Source organism: Camelus bactrianus, chromosome X, assembly GCF_048773025.1.
Source record: "Camelus bactrianus isolate YW-2024 breed Bactrian camel chromosome X, ASM4877302v1, whole genome shotgun sequence".
Lineage (NCBI taxonomy): Eukaryota > Metazoa > Chordata > Mammalia > Artiodactyla > Camelidae > Camelus > Camelus bactrianus.
The window spans coordinates 99,807,947-99,830,097 of NC_133575.1; the positions used below are offsets into that span (position 1 = coordinate 99,807,947).

General features: G+C 51.7%; 1 protein-coding gene across 1 annotated transcript; it reads right to left on the minus strand.

Annotated features, from left to right (window-relative positions):
- Positions 1-4,697: 4,697 nt before the first annotated feature.
- On the minus strand, positions 4,698-14,356 carry APLN (apelin). Its single transcript, XM_074359070.1, has 3 exons — positions 13,944-14,356; positions 7,946-8,117; positions 4,698-7,296 (listed from the first exon to the last, which is right to left on the minus strand). Exons 1-2 carry the CDS (start codon positions 14,008-14,010, stop codon positions 7,951-7,953), a joined length of 234 nt encoding a protein of 77 aa, XP_074215171.1. The 5' UTR covers positions 14,011-14,356; the 3' UTR covers positions 4,698-7,296; positions 7,946-7,950.
- Between the last annotated feature and the right edge of the window lie 7,795 nt (positions 14,357-22,151).

Consider the following 22,151-nt stretch of genomic DNA (forward strand, 5'->3'; position numbering starts at 1 on the left):
GGCCTTGGCAGGTGTGGGGGTGCTCCTCTGGGCCTGTCCCATGAGCACGTGCAGAAATCAGATTTGCTGTTGCCTCCAGAGGCTAGGAGATTTCCCCCAGTAGCTGCGGAGGACACGGGGGTATACCTGCTGGGGGAAAACTGGTTAAACTGAGGGAAATGCTCTCTGGGACAGCCTGAGAACCAGCCTAGGAGAGTCTTGTATGGATGTAAACAGAGCCCCGCCTGGACTCAGAGAGCTGGTTGCTGCCCTTTGAAGCCACAGGCTGGAGAATTTCACTCTGGCATCCTTGGATGGCAACTTCTCTCCGTCCTCCACCTGCATACCGGGTGCAAGCAGGTAGCATGCACACCGGCACACTGAGGAGCAGGTGCACATACCTGCCCAGTCAGTGTTCACACACACAGAGCCCACCTGTGCCCATGACCTGTAGACGCACCCTCACACCCTCTCAAGTCATGGGGTGTACACACTCATACTCACAAAATCATGCTCAGACTCAGAGTCCTGCAGCAAAAGCAACTAAAAGAGTCATCGTTGACTAACTCCAACCGATTGCCCCTCCACACACACCTTGATCTCTGCTCTGTCTCACACTTGTGGAACAGGACAGCTGAGGTGACCTCAGGGGCGCTCCTTCAATGGCCGGTGAGAAGTCCCTGACATTCCCAGGCTCAGCCAGCAGGGGGCAGCCTCCCACGCCACACTGAATTTCGCCCAAAGACTAAGGGGCGTGGAGGAGAAAGGGAGGCGGAGCGCAAGGAAAGTGGAACATCTGAGAAGCTTGCAAAGTGTCCAGCCAGCCGGCAAGCAGTCCCAGGTGCACCCAGTCCCCCAGTCCTGTGGGTGTGGGGCCTCAGCCCCTCCCGTGCAGCTGATGAAATCGATAGAGCGTTGGCCAAGTTATCAGGAGAGGATGTTTTAATTACCACAGCAGGGCCCTGCTTTCGCATTGCCCAGCCCAGAGTGTGGAAGGGAATCAGCCAGCCCAAAGGAGTTAAGTGGAAGCTCTCATTTTGCAAGTCACAACCCCTCCCTAGACCCACTTCCTGTCTGGGAAATGGGTTTAAGAATAAATCACATACACTCACTCCCTCCTTTGTGTTGGGACTCAAGCTGTGTGCTCCCTCTGCTAGGACTTCCCTTCGGCTTTACCTCTAGTCACCCTAAAGTCCCCTACCACACACTTGTCCTCAAGGAAGCTTCTCTGACTCCCCTCCCCAGCTGGATCCTGCATTGTTTGTGGGTCCTGCACTTGTCCCAGGAGCGCTGACCACAGTCCTGGTCAGACATGCTATTGTGACTTTGGAATAACATTGGATCTCCCTCACCAGGTCATGAGGAATGCGGCACCCAGTAGTCGCTCAATGAGCATTTGTCCAGTGTTGAGAAATGAATTTCGATGGCACTTTGCAGATGACTAAGCACTTTCACATGCAAACTGGGCATCAGTGGAGGTGGGCATTGTTCACACCTGCCTCACACTCTTTAGTGGACCAAACCTCAACTTCAGAAACGTCACTTGAGTCTCACTACAAGCCTGTGAGAAAGCTGGGGATTAGTCTTTCCATTTTAGAAACAATAAAACAGGCTCAGAAAGGTGAAGTGTGACCCAGCCTTACTACTTGGAGGAGCCAGAATTTTTAAGCCTCTAGATCCCGTGCTGGGAGGTACAATCATTAGATTCCCCCATCAGTCATCGGTTTGGGCATTGTCACCTCCATTGTGGTGAAGGCCATGCTCGGTCTGGCAAGAAAGTGTATATTTCGCAGGGAAATGCAAGGGCTTTGATGGGGAAATGAACCCTGGTTCCTATCTGGGCATCACCTGCCTGTGACCTTCAGGGCTGGGGGAGCATCCTGTAAGCAGAGCCCTAGCAGCTAAACTGAACTGAGGACGGAAGCGGCTTTGAGGCTTCATTTGCCAATTAGCAGCTCGATGACCTTGAATAAGCCACTTGACCTCCCTGAGCCTGTTTCCCCATCAATAAATTGGGGATAATGATGGCTGTACTGTCCACCTCTCAGGGTTAGAGTGAACCTTAGTAGAGATAATATGAGCTCCCACTAGGAAGCACATCGCATGAGCCAGGCACTGTGCCCAACACTTGACCTGCATCATCACATCCAATCCCGACCCCAGCTCTGAGAAGTAGGCAGAGTATACTGCCTGATGCAGAAACAGGGCTCATTGAGATCAAGACACTGGCTTTTCATGTCTCACAAAGAAGTAAACAGTGGTGCCGGGATTTGAACCTTGATCTGACTCCAAACTTCCGCTTCCACTGAAAGCCCGATTATCATCAGATAACAAGGCACAGAGGCCAGCTCCTAACCAGTGCACTCAATTTCCTTAATTCTAGACCTTGCTGCAGAATGGAAGTCTTCCTGTCAGGCCCCAGATAAGGGCTCAAGGGCTGAGTTGAAGGCCTTGCTGATGCTTCACGTGAGACAGGGTTTGACAAACTGTAGCCCACCACCTGTCTTTACAAATAAGGTTGTCAAAACAAGCCACGCCGATTCATTTACATTTTGTCTCTGGCCACTTTTGCCTGACAATGGCTGACTTGAGCAGTTGGGACAGAGACCTCACGGCCTGCCAAGTCAATTGACAGAAAAAGCTTGCTGACCCCTGACTTGAAACAGTCTAGGAAATGTCCTAGATGCAGCTCTGGCCTTTGACTGCAGTGCAAGGCAGTAGTAGCCAGAGGAGGCCGTCTCTGAGCACTGGCCAGGGTGTAGGGAAAACTGGGTTTTCAAAAGAGCCCTTCCATGTGAGGGGTTCCAGGGAACAGAGTCAGCAGGCCCTTGCAGTGCCGGAACGGAAGGTACTAAGTCTTCTCTGCCATTCCCTTTGGCAGTCAGCTGACACAGGCTCACTCCAGTCAGAAATTTGGGGTTGAGAAATTCCAGTTGAATAACCACTAGGCCTGAAAAATAAAATTGTATAAGCACATCAGAATGGCTGTTTGGGCCAGGCAGCAGAGGAGCCCAGCCCTGGGGCAGGGGGTACCAAGTCAGCCAGGGCTTGTGGGAGAATCCCAAATGTTAGGCTTCAAAGTGGCTGTTGATTGTGGCTCATTTTATACCACACCTGGGGTCCTGAAATGCTTTGTGTGGTCTGAGTCTGTTTGCCTCCCAAATTCCTGTCATTTCAGGGGCAGCCTGATTTCTGGGTGGATTTGAAGCCCTGTTATTTTTCAGGTTCTCTGCCCACCCCCAACCACCCCAACCTCTTGGTCCAGAAACAATTGGTGAACAAAAAGTCAATTCCTTTTTCTTTTTTCCTTCTGCATTTTCAAAACCAACCCCGTACATTGATTTGATTGTATTTATTTGGTCAAGTCAAGATATCTCCAAAGGGTGGTAGCCTACATGTCCCGCCTTCTTTTGGTTTGATGTCTAATATATCTTCTCAGAAAAGCCACTGGCTTCCCTCCGCCTCATCCTCTGCCCCAAGGAGGTCAGACTTGCAGCCACCCACTAGCATTCAGTGATGACATAAGCCTGGAGGACCCTGGTGGCTACTCCCCTTGTCTCCACCCCGGCTGTCCACCATCCTCCTGCCAACTCAACCAAATGCAACTGGGTCTTCTGGGGCCAGTGCTAGTTGGTCAGCCTCCACTGGCCTGTCTCTCATCCCACCAGTCCACACCACGCCGTCTATTTCCATCATGCTTACTGAGAACACCGCATTTTGTACTTAAGTCTTCTCTCTAATTAGGGGAACTTCTGTAGTACTATAGAAAGAGCTTACACTCTAGAATTTGAAGTCCAGATTCTAGATTCTTCACTCACTGGCTGTGAGACTTTGGACAAGTTGCTTCACCTCTCTTAGCCTGTTTTCTCATTTGTAAAATTGGGATGGTGGTCTGTGTTGTCCAGTTGTCAGGAGAATAAAATGAATTGACTTTAAAAAAAAGGGCTCTGTAGCAGGGAGGGTATAGCTCAGTGGCAGAGTGCATGCCTAGCATGTACAAGGTCCTGGGTTCAATCCCTAGTACCTCCATTAAGTAAATAAATACACAAATAACCTAATTGCCCCCCCCCAAGAAATAAAAAAATTTAAAAGGCTCTGCAAACTGTTGAAGGGCTACACACCAATGGGTCAGTATTAAGTTGTCCTGCCCTGCCACCACCCCTTTCTCTTTGGTTTCATGTGAAATTAGAACTTTGGGGTGATTAAGGCGGTAACAGACCAATCAGCATAAAGCCAGCTCATCCCAAAACTCCTTGCCTAAAACCAGTTTGTCTAAAAGTCAAAGTAGTAATTTTGAAAGACGGCATTTTGTACCAATTTTCCTCAGAGGCATTTCCAACATAATGTATTTTTAAATCACTATGTCACAATCTGCAACATTTTGTCAATGATGAGATTGTTTTGTGTGCTTGTGGGTGGCATCTTCTATTTTATCTTTCATTGAGCAGTTTTATGACATTTTAGCAAGTGTCTGAAGACCCTTGTTCAAATTGTATATTTCTAGAACTAAATACTTGTCAGATCTGTAGAATTTCCCACAAGATTTATCAAATGCACCTTTTGGGTGACTCCTATCTCCTCACTGGGTTTTACTTTGGATTGTGTATGCCGGTGTGCACCTAATGAGTTGATTAACCAAATTAGCATGTACCCAATGTTCTCCAGGATATTGGCATTTTGACAACAAGCGTGAAGAAGTGAGACAGATGGGGTAGAACTGCATCGAACTCCTTGCATTTTATTTCTCAGGCTATCAAGCAACTCTACTTCGTGAAATAGAAAATGATATATACAAAGTCATGACCAAATGTATTTATTGCAGGAAACATAACATTTCTCAAGAAAGGCAAACTGGCTAAAAAGTCCCAAGACTGTTCAAAAGTAGATAAAAATAGAAGACACGCGCCAAGGATACAAAACCATTTTTAGTAGAAATCCCTTCTTTAGTCAGAATATTCTTAAATAAATTGCTTTTTAAAAATCCTTTAAATGACAGTGCAAAAGAAAAAAATCAGGACACTCAAACAGATGCCAAAACACCTAAAAGTGGACTGCATTTTTGTGAACTTGTCGTTAAGCATAGAGATTCCTTTTGTGAGTTTGTGGCAAATTAGTCTGAAGCCATTTGACCTGGAACCGATTTCAGATGCAGGCACTTTTCTCGCTGCACGTGAAGTTCGTGGGCGGGGAGATGACCATGGACGTCAGGGGAAAGGAGCGCCCCTCCTGAGCCTGACCTCCAAGAGTAAGGGCGAATTGTCAGCCTTTCACTCTTTATTATAAAGACATATTTACACTGAACAATCTTTACAAACACAGTGAACACAGTTATGGGAAGGGGACGATTTTGTAATGGAAAGGGCCTTAATATCTTTGTATAAATTAGTATAAGAATCATAAACAACCACTTTAAATAAGACAGCCCCTCAGCACCTCCTCTGCCCCACTCTGCCCTGTGTCTCCAGACTTGCCCAGCCATCCCTCCCCCTCTCCCGCACCCTCCCCGTGGGGCTGGGCATCTGGTATCAGCGGCAGGAGATGGGGGTGGGGGGGAAGAAGGCCCAGTCCCCGGTGGAGGCATCCAGGGCAGAAGGGGCATTTTGGGCACTGGCTGGCCCCTACTCTGGGCTGTGGGGTACTGGGGGGTGGCGGGCGCCCAGCCTGGCTCCCCAGGGTGAGCTTTGAAGCAGCAGCAGCAGCAGCAGCAGCAGCGTTAGCAGCAGCGGAGGGAAGGGGGTGCAGCAGGTAGGCAAATGGGGTTGTTGTGGGACTTGGGGGGCCCTGAGTCCCCCTGATCCCACCCATGCATAGGTCATCAGGCTCTTGTCTTCCCTTTTCTCCTTCCCAGGAGGCCTCTGAGAAGAAAGTCTGCTCAAACTTACACTTCCTCCCATCTTTCCTTCCTCCTTCCCTTCTCTCCCTCCCTTCTTCTTCCCCCACCCCCTCCCCAAGGAAAGGCCGCTGGGAGAGAAGGTCTGGTTAACACAAAGGGAAAGCTGTTGAGTCCAACTGGTTAAGGCCACCACCTGACTCCTGGAAACCAGTGTTGGGGTTGCAAAGGTAGTCTCGGTGCCTGAGCTGCCACTGTGGCAGTACCCAGGGTCTGCCCGCGTTTCAGGAATGGGGGCCATGGGCAGTTAGGGAACTTTCTAGGCCAGGTTGGAAAATGGACCAGTGGGGGCTGGCCAGGGAGGAGGGAGCAGCTCCATCCCCGCAACACCAGGGGGCAGTTCAAAGCCGGCTTGCCCCTCCCTTCGTAGCCATCCCCGGTCCCAACCCCAGGAAAAGGCACTTAATGAGTTTGGAAAAGGCATCATTGAGAAGGAAGAGGACATCACCAAGTGGGAGTCGGAGCCCTGGGCCCTCATCCTGGCTCTGTGGGGACACTGAGCGGGTCACCATCCCTCTCCAGGCCCCTGAGTTCGTTTGCAGGAGTTTGCATAAGGAGGTGGAGCTAAGTGATCTCCAAGGTTCCTTTGGCTCTGATTGGCTGTGATTCTTGGCAAAAACAATCGTCCTGCTTGGCTTTTGCTCCTGGGATGGTATAGAGCCACCTCAGGCCCAGTACCCTCCCCTCCTGAGCTGGAGCTTGAACTAGCTGGGGCGGGGGTGGGGGAATGGGAGTGAGTGGGAGGGACTGTTAGGGGACACAGAGAGGTGAGAGAAGTGACAGTGTACTCCATGGCCCTGCTCCTTGCCTCTTCCTTACTGGGGCCAAACACGAGGATGAGGAAGAGGCCACAGTAGCTATTCCTCCACTCCTCCAATGCTTCACTTGCCCTTTGCCGCTGGAGTACCAACGCCCCCTTGCAATGCCCTCCAAGGCACCCTGTCAGCATCCCAACGCCCCAGTCCCTCTCACTGGAGTCTCCCATGGCTCGGCTCTCCATTCCCCTCTGCAGGTGAGGGGAAGGGGTCTGCTGGAGCCTGTTGAAGGAAGGAGGTTCCACCCAGCCCCCATGGCAGACCTGAGGAAGGAAGGGCTGAGAGGAGGGTTCCGTGTTAGGGTGTTCGCTGGAAGCGGTAGGGACTAGAGCAGGGCGAGGGCCGGGGAGAAGGACAGCCTTCCAGTGCAGGGTCTCCCAAGTCAGGAAGAGGGGCTGAAGGGATCCTTGAGCTTGAGAAGGGGAATCGTCGGAACTAGGGGCAGGACACCCCCTTCAGGGAGGCTGGTGGGGAAGGAGAGCCGGGACCATCAGCTGCTAAGACGTGTGCCAGCCAAGTGGCAGATGTGAGGGCTCCAGAGAAGCAGATGGATCTACGGATCTACGGAGCAGAGAGAATCGCAGAGGGTGGGCATGTGGGGTCCTTTCAGTCCTAAAGAGAGAAAAATGACCAGAGAGGAGTCACTGAGATGTCCTAGGTCAAAGGAACCACCCGGGATGGGAGAGGAGATCACCTTCATCCCACCCCCCGCCAAGCCTGAACCTAAAGCCGGAGACCGCTGAGTTGGTGCTGCCCTGTCCTGGCGACAGGATGAAGGACAGCAGGCCAGGCCTTGGGGACAGGTTCAGGCCCTGCTATTTTGCGGCCACCTTGGATTTTTCTGTTCCTGTTCCCCACCGGAGGCCACCCCCAAGGCCCTCTGCCTCCCTCCCTTGTCTGTGAGGATCCACACTGCGCACCTTGTACACAGACCCTCGGGCACCCCTCCCCACTTCATCAAGGCCTCCCAGGACTTCCAGAACTTTCCAATGGGGCCGGCCTGCCCAACCCCAGGCAGCAGGGTGGAAGACAGCCAGCATCCAACTCCTGGGGAGTCAGGAGATGGGCCCTGTGTGTCAATCCCCTCTCTGGGCCCCGCTGCAGGGGCCAAATGGATGCTCAGGAAGCCCCCATGTTGTGTGTGGGGTCGAGACTGCCTGGTGCCAGTGTCTAGCCAGTAATAAGCAGCAGGGCCACGCAGCTTCCAGGCCATTCCTCCCCTGCCCCTTTTGTGCCGCCCACCAACCTGAGGCCCAAGTACCTGCTTCAGAAAGGCATGGGGCCTTTATGGGAGAGGCGTGGCCGCTGGCGGCGGAACTTCCTCCGACCTCCCTGCCAGGGCCCTGCTCCGCTCCTTGGCCCTCTGGGCTGCACCAGGTGGCGGATGTTGGCTTCCTCCATTCCTTTCCCGTCAGAAGTCTGCAGCAGGGGACCTGCAGGAATGAGAAAGCCCGTCATCCTGAAAGGCTGATGCAGACAGGCCAGGGGCCCTGGGAGTTGGGGGGTGGGAGCCCGGGGTCGGGGTGGGGTGGGGGGGTCAGAATGTCTCCATGAGGTGGTGCTCTCAGAGTTTGTCTTGTCTTCCAACCAATGAACCATTTGCCATGTTTATGCTGTCCTGGGGCAAATGGAACTAACATCTTGCAAATTATACAGCTGGCTTTCTGTCCTTTTGACAGTCCTCTCACGTTTCCAACAGGCGCAAACATGTTCTGTGTTTAGAACCTCACTGAGGTAGGGGTGAGTTTGGGGCATTTTGCCTGTATGCGGCTGGGGCACAGCAAACAATAACCCCGCATTGCACCCTTGCAACTGATACACTTCAAACATAGAATATTTCAATGAAATGAACCCCACACCACCACCACCACGTGCCCATCACCCAGATTCAACAGTTATCCAGATGGAGTTACATATGCTTTAGTTCGCCCATTTCTTTCTTTGTGGAAGTATCTGAAAGCAAATCTGGAACATCATGTCATTGTACTCCTACATCCTTTGATATGCAAGTGACCCACTTTTGAGTCCTAGAGATCTCATACCTCACCCCTGGGCATCTGTCTCATCAGTGCTCAGCCATCTCGAGGCTCACTTGCTCCTGTAGCCTCCCTGTGGGTGTGGCTGGGGGCTGGGGAGGTAAGGGGGTGTCTGTGACTCTGTGTGCCTTATGGTGGGTTCTATTCAGCCTGTGACCAGATTTGGAGGCCAATGAATATTGCACGAATAATGAGAATACAGATGAGTGAATGGTCACCTGAAGCAGCAAGTGTATAGGGAGGGGACTGGGCTGCTATTGTTGGTACCCTCTTTGCCCTACCTCCTTTCATCCCCAGATCATACCCTCATCTTGTGTCTCATGCAAATTCCCTCCATTCCAATCCCAGCTGGCTTTTTTTCTGCTCTAGGGGGCCCCTCTCTACATCTGTTCACATTTGGTTTAGAGTAGAAGCCTCCTGATGCCAGATCAAGCCCTGCCGACAGAATCCGAGTGGTGCTGGGTGTTTTGGGGTGCGATGAGGGACAAGGCATGTGGGAAGCCTCTCATGGAGGCTGCAGTCCAGCCAGAGCAAGCGAGCTGGCACTCCACAGACAAGCCGAGCCGTCGGAGGCAGGCAGAGCTGGGAGAGGCGATGGAGGTGGGCAGGAGGCCGCCTGGCAGAGTGCCTGTGCCATGCCCCAGACAGGGCTGGTCTGCAGAAATACAGCTTCGGAGGCCAGTGATCATGAATTCCTGTCTCCCTCTCCTCGCACCATCGGATTCACCTTCAGCTGTATCCCTGTCTCTTGAGACCTATTTCCATCCATCTGTGAATCTCCACTACCAGCTCACAGTTTCCATATAACCACTCACTGGCTGCTAGCCCCCCAATTATACCCTCGACAGCTCTCCCTTTCCTTCCTCCCTGCTTCCAGAATCCCACGCTCCCTTTCCTTCCTTGGCTATTTGGCGCTCGTGATTCCTCCTTCACTAGCACACAATTTCCAGGCATTTATCCTCCTCATGCGCCAAAAGCAGGCGAGGTTTGTCCTCAGGGCCCACCCTGCCCAGGCCCCTGGGGCTTGCTGCTCTCCACTCTCAGACATGCCCACGCACACTCTAGCCCTCTGCCCTCTTCCCTCCCGGAGAGAAGTCACAGGCCTGTTAGGCCCTCTCAGTTTACCAGCCACCCTTCAGGCTTCTGCTCTGTTCAGGGTTAATGTGTCAACTCCTCCCCTAATCCCATCACCTAATGAGAATGAAAACACAAATTTTATTCACCCTTTGGGGCAGTAGTACAGCGAGGGGCAAAGAGGCTGCTTCAGTCCATCCTTCATAGGACTACTCCCTGGGTGCCACCTGCAAAGGGGCTGGGCCAGGGAGGGAGAAGAGGGAAGCCCCCTCACTAAGCCCCCACCCCAGCTGCTTCAGCTTCTGCCTTCTGTTTTTGGAGTCCCCTCAAGGCTGTCCTGCCCTCTGAGAGAGGATAGGAATGATGCTGATGAGGAGTTTGGACCAGAGAAACTCTCAGGGCGAAAAAGATTGTGCTGAGGGTGTGGCCAGGAATAGGGGAGGACCACAAGGACCTTGAAGTTGTCAGTGAGGCCTTGGTTCTTGCGTCCATGACCTCGACTACTGGTGGAGGGGTTGGCCAATGGTACAGGCTAGGCCCCCAAGGTACAGTGGGCATGGAGAAGCGAGGCACGGTGCCCAGATGGGGAGGGTATCATCTCCAAATGCTCAGCACCCAGGACTGTGAGTGGTGGTGGCAGTTGGGGCGGGGGGGCTGGGGTAAAGGTCCCTAAGAGTCGGGGATGCCCAGAGCCAGGATGAGGAATATGGCTGCTGGGCTCACACTCCAGCCAGGGAGACATTGAGACTCTAGGCCTACAGAGAAGAACTCTGTAAGCTGACCGAGCTCTCAATCAGGCCCTGGAGAGCAGTCACCCAGCAGCCCCTAGCATCTTGCATCCCTTTGGGTAGGGGGCTCACTGTCCTCGTAGCCGGAAGTCTGCTGTTCCTCCCCTACCCTGATACCATCGCCCACCTGTTTCCTACTTTTGATTTGGAGTCTGGCTCATCCTAAGATAAGCTGACACCTGAAACCCTGGCTTTATCCTGTCTAAAGGGACAAATCAGAGGCTTTTGATTCTCATCACTGCCAAGGTCCCGGCTATAAAAAAGAATTCCCCTATAGAAACTGGGGCCATCCCCAGTGGACTTAAATATCTTCCTCTAACTCATCTGCTACTTAAAGGAAGGCTGGGGCAGTCCCACATAGAGTCTCAAGCCTAGAGAGACCAAAGTGCTATCAGCAATGAAGGTACAGCATCTCCACTGCAAACCACAGTCAGGGGTAAACAGGGTTTGCTTTTTATGCAGCGTGAGCCCTGCCGGTGCACAGAGAGGTGTGTGCCACTTTTCAGGAACATGCCGTCCTCACTCAAAATGAAGCATCTTTTTTTTTCTCGCTGTTCCACCTGTCTTGTGATGGCTTTAAAAGTCTACACAAGTGCCCTGGTGGCACTGGCTATGTCCCCTCCACTGCTCTGGGCTTCTGCACATGTCTTGAGGATAAGGTCCCCCTCCTTTGTCTGCCCAGCCCCTGGGCCAGTGCCCTGAACTGTCTTCCCATGCCAGCTGTGCTGCTACCATGGACACATCATGCCCTGGCAGCCCGGTCCTCCGCTTCACCTGCATTAGTCCTTGGCTGCTGAGAGGCCCGACTCAGGTTTCCTGGGTGCTTAGTGCTTAGGGGCTGGGGATGGAGTGGAGATGCCCCCTCCGTGAGACATAGGGGTACAGGAGGCTGTCCCCACGCTATCACGGTGACTGCAGGCCTTAGCTCAGACTAGGGAGGGGAGAAGGAGGAGGATACAAAGAGAAAGAGAGGTGGAGGTGCTCAAAGACCAAGGGCTACTTGGCCCTGGCCCAGCAGCTCTCAGACTCAGAAGAGCAAAGTGTATCCCAGGTCAGGAGGCAGCGGAGGAGTCTGTGTGTGTTGGTGGGGGTGCATTCCAAGTCAGGACAGAGTGTGTTGTGGAGGAAGCATGGGTTTCAGGCCTGGAACTTTGACTGGGGACTCTGGCTAGAGAGAGCACGCAAGTCTGGGCCAAGGGCAAGGTGGTTCAGAAGAGGTCCCTTTCTCTGACCCAAGACAGGAGGCAGGAGGAACAGGATATGTGTCTCTGGACCCTGGGCTGGTGGCCACCTGTACGGAGGTGACCCCCTCAGCTCTAGGAGAGGACAGGGGGTGAAGAGGCAGGCAGAGCCTTGGAAGATTCCAGTGCTAGGCTGAAACAAAATGTGAGGGCCACGAATTGACCCAAATCAGGCTGTGGAAATAGGTGACCTGATGAAGAAGGGTCAAGTGAAGCGGGAAAGGGCAGGGTCTGGGTCAGATGCAGCATTTCCCTCCTCCTAAAACCAGCTGTCCCTTTACCAGTACTGCCCAAGCAGCTGGACTCTGGAAGGGTCCGAGTGGTGGTCCCAGTTAGCCAAGGGTCTTCCCACAGCCTATGGAGGGGGCCCCACGTGGGCCGATCAGGAAGGCCCAGCTTCCTCTGAGATGCCCTCTCTGCACGCACTCCCTTTTCCCTGGAGGCACCATCTCAGACTGCCAGCAGTGGTGTCCCGTGGGTGTCTGGTCTTGCCAACTGCACTGGAGGGCAGGCTCCCGGAGGGCATGCCCCAGGCAGTGTCCTTCATTCATATGTTTTGCTCTCTTTCTGCCATTGCCTGCCTGACAGGAGTTTCTGAGAGAAAAGCCTGCTCCCTTCTTACCAAGGAGGTGGTGGACCCCAGGTTTGGGCCCTGAAGAGAAAGCCCACTGGACAGCCAGCTGAAGGCAGGGCGTGCTGGATCCAACCAATTCGCATTTGTGGGAACCCAGGCAGGGCTCCCAGGGCCAGGGCAATGCCAAAAGGCGAGAACAGACAAAGGAGGTGACATACAAAGTCAGAAGTGGAGCCTTGCCAGGCCCCTCAGAGGCTCCAGGGCTACAGGACATCCTCCTGTCCTAGAGGGTCTGGAACCAAGGAGGGCCCTGGGCCCTTCCTCGGGGAAATTTGCATCCCTGCTCTCTCCTTCCCCTGGTTCCCACCCCCCTGTGACTCCAGCCCTGGCAATAGCATTAGTCCACCTGGTCTTGGCCTTCCTATTCTGTGGTGCCAGGCAGGCAGCAGTAACAGACAGATCACAGGACTGTGGCAGCTGGAGGTGGGAGCTGGCGGCCCCAGGAGACACTGATACACAGAGGACAGGCAGCCTGGGTTAGGGTGGCTGGGGCGTGACTGCAGACCAGGCTTGCGGAGGGCAAGGGAGCACCAGTGCCAAGTATGCCAGGTAGGGGTGTGGCACAGGTGGGGGCGAAAGGACGCCTCCCGCCCCCCCCCCCAACCCACTCCCCCGAGCTGAATGGAGGTATCAGGTCAAGCGCTATTTCCTGGTTTGGTGCCTGGAGTGAGGGGGGACGGGGGACCGAGGTGAAGCATGCCCGTGCCTGGGGCAGAGGGGAGGCCGCAGCCAGGATCTCGAAGAACTGAATCCCTGGGGTGCGACGGAGGCCGCAGGGAGGGCCTTCTGTGTGAGAGCAGGAGAGCAGGCCAGCCAGGACGTAGGGTTAAGGGAGGAGACCGGCCCGGCCCGGCCCGGCCCAGGGGAGGCTGCCTCTGCTCACATGCAGGCTGAAAGGAGCAACAGCTGGTCTCCACGCCGCCGCCCCCGCCGCGCGCTCGCTCCTGCCTATGCAACAAGTGTCACGTCTGCATCTTGGCACATCATCCCCAGTGGCCCGCGCCCCCGAACCCGCGGGCGGCCCCTAACCTTCAGGGGCCAGAAAACCTTCAACGCGGGAACTCAGCCCCCTCCCCACTGGGGCTCAGGTCAGTTCCCTCCAATGATCCATGAGGGGAGCGGAACGGGCCCCCACCAACATGCCCTCCACCACATGGGGTGCGGGGCGCGGGTCACGGGGCTCACGCCTGCGGCCCTGAGCTCCTCGGAACGCGAGGGGCGGCCACGAGGGGCCAGGCGCCGGGCGAGTGACGCCCGAGGTCGAGCCGAGACCCCCCGAGAGAGCGGTGCCCGCGGCCGGCTGGTCCCCGGACCCGGGCGCCCTGTCAGTCGGCGGACCGGCGCGTGGCGGCTCCTGCGCGGCTCGAGCCCGGCTCCCGGGAGGCGGAGAGCGCGCGACGGTCGGCGCGGAGGGCGGGGAGGGCGCCGGCGGCAGCCCGGGAGAGCGGCGAGCTGTGCGCGGGCAAGCGGGAGGGCGCGCACTCACCTCCACACACCGCGCTCAGGGAGAGCCAGAGCAGCAGGAGCGCCTGCACGCAGAGCCGCAGATTCATGCTGCTCCTCGGCCGCCGCGGCGCGGCCCTGGCGGGGGGCGGGGGTGGGGGCGGAGAGGCCGGGAGCCCGGAGGCCGAGGGAGGCTCGAGCCGGGGCTCGTGCGGGCGGGCGCGGAGCTCGCGTGGCTCCCGGGAGGCGAGGCGGTGCGCCCCAAGCCGCGCTGCAGGCTGGCGGGCCGCCGCCTGCCCTCTCCCGCGGCCTCCCTCTCCCGCCGCGGGGCAGCGCCGCCCAGCTGGCCGTGGCGGCTCCGGGGGCGGCGGCGGCAAGCTCTTTCCAAGGGGCTGGCTGCTCGGCTGCGGCTCCAGCGGCCCGTGGCTCAGGCTGCCAGCGAGAGTGCGCCCCGCTCTCTCCGGGGGCTGCATTTTGTAGCCTGTAGCTTGGCCGCGAGCCCACTTGGTCATGTGGTCATCGGGAGGGCTGGAGGGGGGGCCAGGAAGAGGGAGAGGGAGCGAGCCTCCCGCACCGCCCCCCTCCCGGCACGCACTCGGCAGCCCGAGCCAGGGCGCGAGAGGGAACCTCGAGGTGGCCCCACAACAAAGGCTGCGAGGCCGCTCTGACAGCCCACAACTGCTCCCCGGACAATGCCCGCCTGGCCAGGGGCCAGAGGGTTTTGGAGACCTGAAGGGTTTCAAACACAGGAAGCATTTGGGGCGGTGGAGGGGCACACTTCACCCTTTGTCACCTCGCTTCCTTAACAGCCTTCGAGAAACATGGGCGCTGCCCCCACTCACCCCCTCTACTTCTGACTCGGTCCTTCCCCACCGGTGCGCTGCTGTAAAGGACTTAGCCAAACCCTTATACACTGGCCCTCCTCTCTCTGCTGCATGTTCAACTGGACTTGAATTGTGCCCAAGCCTGCCTACTTGCCCGGCGCCCCATTTCTCCTACCATCCCCCAGGAGGCACCCTCTACCTGGAATGCCCCTACCCCAACCTTCAGCTGAGTCTTCCTTCTTACAGCAGCACCTCCAATCCCATCTCATCTAGAAGACTTGCCAGGATAACAGTAATCCAGCAGAGGCTGCCCCTGGGTTCCTCCTTGCTGGTGGGACATGCAACAGCCCCGATGGCGTTCCCTCTCTTGTTTCCCTATCATCATGACAAGGGGCCATTTGCCTAACTCCAAACAGTCTAGGCTGGATTCATTTTGCATGTATTTGGGATTCCCCTTTGTAAGTGGGTCCTGAAGTTGTTTGCTCTCCCAGATGGACTGTCAGCTCCTACAGCCTGGGAGATCCCAAGAGAAGGGACTGCCTCTTTCACTGTGCTGGGAACCCCCGAAGATAGGACCTTGTATTCTCATTCTTCAGCATCTCTCTAAAGTCCCCAATATCGGGCTCTGCACATAGGTGGCACTCAACACATGTTAAAAGACCAAATCAGAAGGTGTTTCCACATTTCAGCCAGCCAGGCTGTATGCCTGAAGTGCAAGTCCAGATTTACACGAAAAATACATTGGACAGTGTGTATGTGTGCCAGTGAAGGTGTGAGAGACCACAGTAGATTCAACATATTTTTGAAACGTTAAAACCATCTAGTATGTGCACAATTTTCTATCAGTCTCCCTCCACCGTAATTGTCAGCTCCATAGCAAGGGTCTCTGCTTTGTTCACAACTGTCTCCCCGACCTAGAACAATGCCTGGGACAGCTTGGTACTCCCTACACAATTTTGAGTACATAAATGAACCTTTCAAAACGATTTCTATTGCCTAAATCAAGGTAATGGAAAAGGAATAAAACAGGGTTCTTGTTCAGAGCCTGTGACGCTGTTAGCCCCAGTCTAGTAGGAAACAGGCGGAGACAGGTGAAGCAGAGCATCTCTCTTCATCTGTGAGGCCCAGGGGGGGGAGCAGTGGGCATTGGTAGCGTGAGATCATTCCCCTGTGCTGCTTCCTGGAAAGAGCCTTCCACCCAGGAAGAGAAACACCAGACCTCTAGTCTCTACCCTTATCTGCTGTAGGGCCTTGCTCTTGTCACCTAAGTCTACCGGATCTCCTGGGGATGATCATCTCTGCACTACCCGCTTCAAGGTTCTTATGGGATTGAATGAGATCATGTACCTGAAGGCACTGTGCAAATCCAGGAATCAACTCTTGCAGGATGGTTTTTAGGAACCATGATCCCCCAACCCTGATTGAACCAGCCCGTGTGTTTGCAAATGAGAGCCCCTGTAGCTAGGTTTATTAACCAGTGTTCGCATTTAATTGCTCCTTTACTAGGGTGAGTATGGGCTATTTGCTACGTGGTTGGGGCTGCACTTTCCAATACGATAGATACTAACAACATTTAAAATAAAATGAAAAATTCATTTCCTCGGTGGCACTGGCCACATTGCAATTGCTCAGTAGCCACCTGTGGCTGGGGGCTACTGTATTAGACAGCACAGACTAGAACCCTCTGATCACTGAAGGAAGTTCTATCGGACAGTGCTGGGTTAGAGCACTCCATCATTCTACTTTTTTTCTCTGATTTTTTCCCCCACCTTACCTGGTCTTCAACACACACGAGGGAACAACATACAAAGGCAAGCCCAGTACAAATATAAGGCAAGCAACTCTCAGTAACTAGAAGGCAGGCATGTAGAGCAAGATTGAAAGAGCTGGCCACGTGAGAGAACTATGTTTTAATTCAATCCTTCTATCCATTTAACCAAATGACATCCATTTTTCCAGTCCTAGATCCAAGAGCTCATCTCCCTACTTTCTCAGGCCAGTCTTGCCCTCCGTGACTTTGTCTCCTTCCTCATAGTGATGCTTGGAACTGTCATCGGCAGTTATTCTGGCATGCCCTTTTATATCTGCATGCCGTGCTCTGCGGGCCTGCGGAGAGGGTCCACCCACCGTGTACCCATTCTGGAACCCAAGATCGTGAGGCAAGGGATGCAACTCTGAAACCCCGGTGGGCTCCTGTTGATCTCAATAGCATATTCAGCCGACCGGTTTTCATACCTGTCTCCACCAGACTTGAAGGTCACTGGAATGATAGCGGCCCGTGAGTGCCTGACACAAAGTTGGCACTTGGAGACGGCTTGTTGAAATAAATCACAGTTGGTAGAAATGTGTGCTGTCTTTTGTTCAGGAAGATTACACTGTTGAGTCAATCTCAGCAGAATAAATGTTTAAGAGTGTTTTCCCAGGGGTGGGGAGGAGGTACAGGAAGCCATCCCCACCCTCCTGCCCTGAGGCAGCAGTGGCCGTGAAGTGCACCACTGCACCTGGGGCTCAGGCCTGTGGTCAGGGGTCTTCATGACTCAGTTTCCAATCAAGTTCAAGGGCACTCCTGATGACAAGGGTAGGATTCAGTGTACTGTTGGTGACAGAGATGAGATAGCTGACTTATGTGACTCCAACCTGTGGCTTTTTGCCTTCCTTGGTGCTGGGTACAAGCTCTTCAGTTCCACTTAGTGTCCTATGTCATCACCGCCATCCACCGCTACTTGGTTGACGTGTCCGGCTCCCTGCCCTCTGAGTTTGAGTGAGCCAGGTGTTGTGTTAGAAAGAATACAACTCAACTTTGGGGATTTCAAACAACCAAATTCAAATCATGCTCCTCAATCTCATTCCTTAGCTGTGCGACTTTGAGGGAGTTATTTAACCTCTCTGAGCTTAACTTTCTTCCGCTGTTAAATGAGGGTAACAATAGTACATACCTTATTATGTTGGGAAATTAACAAAATAATGCCCCCAAAGGACTTAGCACAGGCCCCAGCCCACAGGAGTTGCCCATTCAATGTTTGTTTTCTCCTCTTCCTGGTATGTCCCCCACCCACCCTTGGGCTCTGGCCTCTGACCTCTTGGAACTGATTAGGAAGGAACAGCTCTGTCTTTGCTGTGTTCCATCCACACCTGTCTTCTTAGTAGCCATCAAAACTGCTCACTGTCTTATTCCCCCAAAGCACCAGTCTCCGCCGGGGCTAATCTGATGAAGGCACTTGATCCAGGGAGTTAAGGCATGATAGTGGTTTGAGGTTTTGCCTCCCAGGTATGGTATTGTGATAGTCATCCTATGAAGTATGTCCTATTCCCCAAAGTAATATCAAGTTCCACCTTTTCAAGCAAGGAGATATTTTAGTGACTTTCATTTGGCTGCTCTACATAGAGCTCACCTTGCTTCAAAGTCAACTCAAAAAGGGATCCCCTCTGGCAACTTACAACCCAACTTTCTATTTTTTTTTTTAATTTTTATTGAGGTATAGTTGATTTACAATATTGTATTAGTTTTAGGTATACAACATAGTGATTCAACATTTTTATAGACTATATTTCGTTTAAAGTTATTATAAAATATTGGCTATCTTCCCTGTGCTCTATAATATATCCTTGTATAGCTTCTTGTCCTTTTGGCTAAGATCAAGTATAATATATCCTTGTAGCTTATTTATTTTATACCTAGCAGTCTGTACCTCTTAATCTCCTTCCCCTATTTTGCACCCCCCTTCCCTCTCCCCACTGGTAACCACTAGTTTGTTCTCTATATCTGTGAATCTATTTCAGTTTTGTTATATGTATTCACTTGTTTTATTTTTTAGATTCCACATATAAGTAATATCTTACAGTATTTGTCTTTCTCTGTCTGACATTTCTCTAAGCATAATACTTTCCAGGTCCATCCATGTTGTTGCAAATGGTATTATTTCATTCTTTTTTTATGGCTGAGTCATGTTCCACTGTATATATGTACCATATCTTCTTTATCTGGTCATCTGTTGATAGGCAGGTTACTTCCATAACTATTGTAAATAATGCTGCAATGGGGCAGATGTACCTTTTCAAATTAGTGTTTTCATTACAACCCAACTTTCAACCCACAGGTTCAGCCACTGAAGCCTCAGTGCAATCCTGTTGCAGCCCATTCCTCTCTGCCTGTCCCCACAGAGGAGGAGGAGGGGGAAGGGGAGGAGGAGGAGGTGGAGGATGTAGCTAAAATTTACTGAGCATGTGCTACAAGTCAAGCACTTTTCTAAATGCTTTACATGCATTAACTCATTTAATCCTCAGACCTATGAAGTAATCCTACCCCTTAGCATTCCCATTTTACAGATGAGGCAACTAAGGCTAATGGAAGTTATTTCCCCAGGTCTACCTAACCTAGAAGCCCACACACTTCCATCGCTGAGCTTTGAGAAGTAAATTCTCACTTTTCTGGGCCCATATATCACTTTATTTGCACTTCTAAAACCAAACTCATAACTGTCTTGAATCAAATTAGGAAGCAGCGCAACACAGTGGTTAAGCACATGAGTTCTGGAATAAGGCCACTCTGTCACTTACTAAATGGGTAACTTTGGGCAAATTATTTATGCTTTCTGAGCCTTAGGTTCCTCATCTGAAAAAAAGGGCTTAGCTCCCTGAGTTATGGGAAGACTTAAACAAATCAGTACCTAGGAAGTGCTTGGTACACTGCTTGGTCCTCCTAGTAAGGCAAGCCTTGTATAAATGTTATATATTCTCATAGGTATTTGTGTATGTCTTACCAATACTACAAGATAGTAAGACTATGTCTTATTCATTTTTGTGTTCTCACCAGCAGTGCTAATGCCCAAAGCAAATACTCAATAAATATTCATTGACTGCAGGAAGGAATTGTATAGCCATGTTAATAATCACTCTGGGTTTATGATACATATCAAGTATCCTTATTTGGGCAAAATCACCATAGCTTGCCTGACAAGTTCTGAGATGGGTCTGCACCAACAGTTCGCAGAAATAACCTAAAGACGTGAACCCCGCCCCCACCCCGCATTGGTAGTGGCTATTTTGACTGGAGTAACATAAAAAGTGAAGTGGGGAGCGGACACCTGGAGAATGGTGAGCCTGGTCAGTAATCAGAGAAATCCCATAACAGAGAGTCCCATCCCCTTCATTATGGAGAGGCAGAAACTGAGGCCTGGAAAGAAATAGTGACTTGCCCAAGGTTACACAGAAAGCTGATGGCCAAGTCAGGACAGAGATCTAGGTCCAATTAACTCCTGCCCCCTGTTTTTCCCTCAGTACCTTCCCGGCATACAGCTCTTGCTCATTCACTGGCTAAGCGGTGATCCAGCTGACTGTGAAGGCACTCACCACGCTGTAGTTAGGCGCGGGACTCTCATTCCACAATCAGCCTTTCTGGAGCACCTCATAATAATAAACCTTTCCAATATCACTCATCCAATTTGTTCCTTATGACATGAGCTAAATTAATGATCAAAGAAGTTCAGTAGCAGCAACCTTGGTAAAAAATATTTAAGGAGAGCCTCAAAGTTTCCCCTGTCTCTGGAGCTACTTAACAGGAACTTGACAAGCAGCAGAAGAGGCCAGCTGCTGGTTGATGCCTCACTAACTAGCTCCTTGACAACTAGCTCCTGCCTTATTACTAAATATTTGCCTTTCTAATTCTATTGGCCAGAATTGGGCTTTCTAACTCATCTATATCCCCCAGAGCAGCCAGTACAATGTTTGCCATAGAGTGGATGCTGTGGGGATTAACTTTTCCACTTTGGGTGTGAGACCATGATGTTAATGATGTGTAAATTAACCTGAAACTTACTCTAGAAATCTAAAGACCCTAATGACCATTTGGAGGAAAAAACTTGGTTGCTTGGATTTGGGGACATTGCTAGGATTTCTTCAGCTAGCTGAATGATTCTCCCCTTGTCTTGGTGTCCAGTGCCTCCCAAACCTTATCACCAACTGGATCCTAACCCTGGCCACAGACTAAGATCTTGTCTCTCACACCTGCCCTTTCCCCAAGCATGCAGAGTCAAACACTAACCATCATAAGGTATTGTTTTTGCAAAAATTAGGGAAGTAGCTGCTTTGCAGCATAACCACACTTACCTCTGTTCACCTCCCTGGCATTTAATCCCATACCTCAGTCCCCGCACATGCTAAATCCTTCCACAGGGCACCTTTCAGCCACATCCAAATAGGTTCCAAACGTCCCAGAAATGTTTGTGCAACTTATACGTTTATTCCAACTTCCTGGCAAACTGTATACATTCTCAGCTGCTCTTATGTATTGAAGAAATCAGTGATCCCCTTACAGATGCACCTCCCTTGACACATAACTATGTTCCTGAAAGGTATTATGGCAATGGAATTCAGATAACCAGCAGTATTTACAATGTTTTCAATGGACTCACTGTTCAGTAGCCAAACTGGTCCTAAGAGGGATCCTCCAAAAAGGTAAAGAGTGGCTTTTTCACCCCTGCTGCCACGCCAGCCCCACAGAGTTGCCCCCTTTTCCCTGCATCCTGCCCAATTCCTTCTGATCCTTTGGCCTCGCCCAGAGGCACGCAGGTCCCCGTTCCTCCCTTGGTCTTTCAGAGCAGTTTCATTTCCTTTGCACATCCTCTATGACGTCTCCCAGGAGCCTCCATCCTTCCTCTCCTCTAGGGTCTATAAATACACTAGTCCCCCAGGGGAGCCCTGTGAATTCCTTCCTCAGGCAGCAAGGCCCTGTGAACTAAGATGGCCACTCTCGAACCATCAGGTTTATTTCCAAGGTCCAGGGGGCCATTGAACCTTTCTTCCTCGAGCTTTGCTGGCAAATCTTACCTACAGTTACGTCAGGTGGGATACTGTATGAGCTCAAACCTGGTACCTTTTTAAAATTTTTTTTGTTGAGATGTAGTTGATTAATAATGTTAGTTTCAGGTGTACAGCAAAGCAATTCAGTTATATGTATACATACATTTTTTTTCAGATTCTTTTCCATTATATGTTATTATAAGAAATTGAATATAGTTCCCTATGCTATACAGTAAGTCCTTGTTGTTTATCTATTTTATATATAGTAATGTGTATCTGTTAATCCCCAATTCCTAATTTATCCCTCCCTTGCCCTTTTCCCTCTGGTTACCATAGTTTGTTTTCTATGTCCGTGAGTCTATTTTGGGTTTGTAAATAAGATCTGTATCATTTTTTTAGGTTCCACATATGCTATTCATCTTTGTCTGACTTACTTCACTTAATATGATAATCTCTAGGTCCATCCATGTTACTGTAAATGGCATTATTTCATTCTTTTTTATGTCTGAGTAATATTCCACTATATATACCACAACTTCTTTATCATCTATCGATGGACATTTAGCTTGTTTCTTGGCTATTGTAAATAGTGCTGCTATGGAAATTGGGGTGCATGTATCTTTTCTAAT